This window comes from Cyprinodon variegatus, unplaced genomic scaffold, assembly GCF_000732505.1.
Source record: "Cyprinodon variegatus isolate N-32 unplaced genomic scaffold, C_variegatus-1.0 Scaffold143, whole genome shotgun sequence".
Classification (NCBI taxonomy): Eukaryota; Metazoa; Chordata; class Actinopteri; order Cyprinodontiformes; family Cyprinodontidae; genus Cyprinodon; species Cyprinodon variegatus.
In genome coordinates, this window is record NW_015150596.1 from 834,836 (window position 1) to 839,094 (window position 4,259).

The following is a 4,259-nucleotide window of genomic DNA, read 5'->3' on the forward strand; positions in this document are numbered from 1 at the left end:
TGTTTACACAGGCGCCTGTGTAGTACCCTTGTTTCTGTCAGCGAGCCCCGGGTTACCTGTGGCTACAACGTAGCTTAGCAACATCAGTGTGTGAGTTAATAGGTGAATGACTTGCATTCACCAAAAAGGTTTGGAAATTTCATTTAGTCCTGAGATGTCTTCAAAAAGTAGAGGAATAAAAGTGGATCAAGTTTGGGAAGGAAGTTCTTTTGAATATTCTACACAAGGAAGGGACGCAGCAACAGGGGGCACAATAGTGTGAAAATAGTTGAACAGCACTGAGAATTTCTCTTGTTAGATGGTATAAGTGTAGCTAAATATTTACACCTTGCCTCCCCGATAGTCTCACTTAAGGAAGAAATTGAGTCTCTACGGTAAAGTCTGTAAACTTCTAGCTTGGAGTATTTTCAGAGCAGTTCAATTTTCTGACAGAATCAAAGAGAGATTTTAAACTATTTTTTATTCATATTTTTTCAGCCACTGACATTGTTTATCATAGTTTTTAATACCTTGCAGGAAGTTTAACAACAGCAAAATGTTGCTTGTAGTGTTTCTATAATCAAATTTAGCAGAAGGAATTATTTAATTAACTATATTCTTTGTCATTTTTGTGAAAACAACTTTTCCTTTATACATTTATGCATGTTTTTTTATATAACAGTGCAATGTAATTTAAGCAAATTTATTAGTCAACCTCACCTTGCACTAAAAGCAATTTGGGGCTTTTAGCATTTCGGTACAAAAACATTTTGTCAGTCCATTATAGAATGAAAAAATTTGCAGAAAATCCATTAAAGTAGAACATCATGTCATAGTCTTTATGAGACTGACTCTGTGTGTTTGCATATGTGTCCTGCCTCTCTGCTCCCAGCTGTTAAGAGGTCAGTGTTGATCAGAGGCTGTCCAGGTCCTTCAGAGACACTGAACCACCAGCAGCACGATGATGATGCTAGTGACTCTACTGCTGACCATCCTGGAGCTCCTGGTTCAGGGTGAGACTCTTAGCTTAAAGCTTGTTTTTAGTATCTAAACAGGTTCATAACATTAAAAAAGAAGGAGGGGAACCATCCTTTTACATGTAGATACTGACCATATTTCTTTGATTGGGATTCATCTCACTAACTATTTTTCATCATGTTTTTAGTTTCCTCAGCAGAAATCACCCTGATTCAGACTCCAAAATCTCAGGCTGTCGTTCCAGGACAGACTGTCTCCATCAAATGTAAAGCCAGTGCGGCTGTTGATAATGATTTGCACTGGTACCTTCAGAAACCTGGAGAAGCTCCTAAGCTCCTAATTTATTCTGTTTCCACACGAGCGACTGGAGTTTCTGATCGGTTCAGTGGAAGTGGATATGATATTTATTTTACTCTGACCATCAGCAGAGTTCAAGCTGAAGATACAGGAGTTTATTACTGTCAACACGATGAGAACATCCCGTTCACACAGTGATATAACGTCGTACAAAAACCTCAGAGCGGTAGAGGAACTGATACACAGCTGGACTGAAACACAAATTGCACAAAAACTGAATTAGAAAGCAGTGTAGTACAAACCTTGTGCTTTTTTAGTATTAGTATTATTGCTTCATCATCTCATAATATCTACACCAAATATTACACTTTAATGATTTATAATAGATATCAGCCAATGTTTGTGTCTATTTTGGGACATTAGTTAACAGATTTTTTTTAAACAGCTGTATAAACATTTTGCACTTTAAGCATTGTAAATATTGGGCAAAGTTATTTCTATACTTTTTCTAGTTTATTTTTTTTTATAATAAAGCAAAATGGAAGTTTAACATTTAATATATAGGTAACAAAAATAATGAAATATTCGTTGAGGTTAAAAAAATATATATATATATTATATTCATTAGTTCCATGTATAAGTTATTGTATAGAGGTTGTACATGTGAAAACCAACAATATACATCTCTTATACAAAAAAGCTTTGAGAATGTTATATAAAGTGAATGTTAGAGAACAAGATAATAAATTACTTGATCTAATTAATTATTTTGAAGCCAAGTGACTTTGTTAATTTAAAGATTACATTATGTTTTACGTTCTATATACTTGTCTTCTCCAGTTTTACTTTGTGAACCTATAATAATTGCTATATCTAAACATAAATTGTGACAAAATACGATTATAAAAAGTTAACTTTGGTGAAAAAAGGTTTGTAAATATGAGTTAACTTCTGTTTAAAAAAAATTGTTTATACGGTTCAAATCTGTCTACCAACATGCACTTCAGTGATGAAAACTTGTTTTGTTACAAATATTTTTTCTATATTCTTTTGTTAAAAGATGTGAAATCTACAAAGAGTTTATAGATCATATTTTTTGTGACCATTGATATTTTTTCACTTGAAGAGAATTGATCAGCAGGATCCCTTATCAGATATAACCCAGAGAGCTATTGTGGGGGTAACAATCAGGGTGGTGGAGAATGGAGAAAGAAATCAGTTGGACGATAAAAGCTCTTTATCGGTGCAGAAACTTCCTGTATTTATAAAAAGCTTAAAGCTCACTTTATCAGCTAAGAAGAAAATATTATAAATTATATATAATATATTTAGTAAGTACACCACCCAGCAGAAATGCAATAATGTGATTCAATACATTCCTGTGTTTTTATTTAGGTTTTATTTTATTGTAGGCCTTTCAGATTCTAACCCCCTCATTGTAGTTGTAGATGTTGAAAAACTGTGATTTTAATTTTCTTGTACACCTTTTTTAAAATTTTAATTATAACCCAGAGTTTTCCTCAGATATGAATTAATGTTGGGACACATGGCTTGCACAAAGTCACTTTTATGTTATCACATCAAGAAACTTAATTTATCTTGAACTCTTGTGGCCTTTGTCGGCGAAAGGGAAGTACTTGCTATCTTGAAACTAAATAAGAAGTTATTAAGTTGGTGTAAATATCCTTGAAATGCCAGAAGAAGAAAAAAACACCTTAGATAACTTGGAGCCTCAAGCAAGACGAAATACCTTCAAGATCATTTATTACAGCTGAGTTTCATCAAGCATCAAGTTTTCTAAGTTTATTTTAGTGGAGCTTTATGCCCGCTGGGCCTGTTGAAGTGGAAATCAAACGGTTAACCAAACTAAGTGGATACACTACATTGTGTCTTACTATTATCAGTACTCATATTAGAAATATAAATTATATAAATATAAAAAAAGAAACCTGCCTCTTCTCTCCATACTATGTCTCAAGTCACTCGCCAAAGGAGCTCAAAGGCAAAAGCAATGTGATTTAGACGCTGCAGTGTCCTTTCAGCTTCTTCTTCCATAAAACCAATTATCTTTTCTTAAAACCAATTATCATTATTTTTTAGGGTAGTGAGGTATAGCTGGGTTTTTTTTATATTCAGTTGCTAAGTGAAACATCGACCAACCCTGTGACATCACCACTTAAAGTATTGAAATATGGTGGCACCCTTGCCAAAAATGTATAAAACAAAGTTTTGTGTTTCCTTCATAAATTGTAACCGTTACTCGTTTGTTCTCCACCTTAATGTCGACCAATGCGGCTCAGAGTAACAGTCTGAATTTCTAGAAGAAAAGCCCTCACTATCTAAATGTTACGTAACTTATGGTGACGCAACACATTCATGCACTGAGTGAGTATGTAATGGTTTAGTCGTTATTCTTTGTCACCAGTATCTATTGCAATTTACTAGGATGAAAATTGCCTTTTCCTATTGCTGATTATTTTTATCGAAACTATTGTTGATTAATTTTATTGAAATAAACAAAAGCAATTTTATAATTACTCTCCATCCTCTGTGTTTCTCTATCCTTGCCTGTTTTTCAGTGTAGTCCTGTTTCTCTGACTGTGACTGACTGGATGTGCTCTCTTTGTCTTCTCGGAGCTCCTCTGCCTTGCTGTGGCCACCCATGGAGCTAGTTGACAGATGCTTTTTGTATCTCTGCTTTTTTCTGCATCTATCGGGAGATTGAGATGGGGACCAATAGGACCTCCCTCATCCTTGGCCCTATCTCAAAGAATTCTTTGAAATAGTCGAAAAAAATTAGCTTTCAATTCATATAGTGGCATCTGGCTGTTTTTTTAAAGGTTACTTTATACTTTTATAATTCAAGTAGTTTTTGGAGCACATGCTTTTTCACTTTTACTTGAGGAAAGAGGTCAATTACTTACTTATACTTCAACTTTTATCAGAGTGTTTTTAAACTGCAGTATCTATACTTCGACTTAAGTAACAGATGTGTGTAGATTTGA

At 34.1% G+C, this 4,259-nt stretch overlaps 1 pseudogene and 1 gene segment (V, D, J or C); one reads left to right on the plus strand and one right to left on the minus strand.

Annotated features, from left to right (window-relative positions):
• The window catches only part of LOC107086103, a 2,088-nt gene extending 1,591 nt beyond the window's left edge, over positions 1 to 497 (minus strand). The window contains 1 exon segment of the C gene segment in view: positions 486 to 497. Within this exon segment, the coding sequence occupies positions 486 to 497 (12 nt within the window).
• A 443-nt stretch (positions 498 to 940) lies between these two features.
• The window catches only part of LOC107086104, a 5,558-nt pseudogene continuing 2,239 nt past the window's right edge, over positions 941 to 4,259 (plus strand).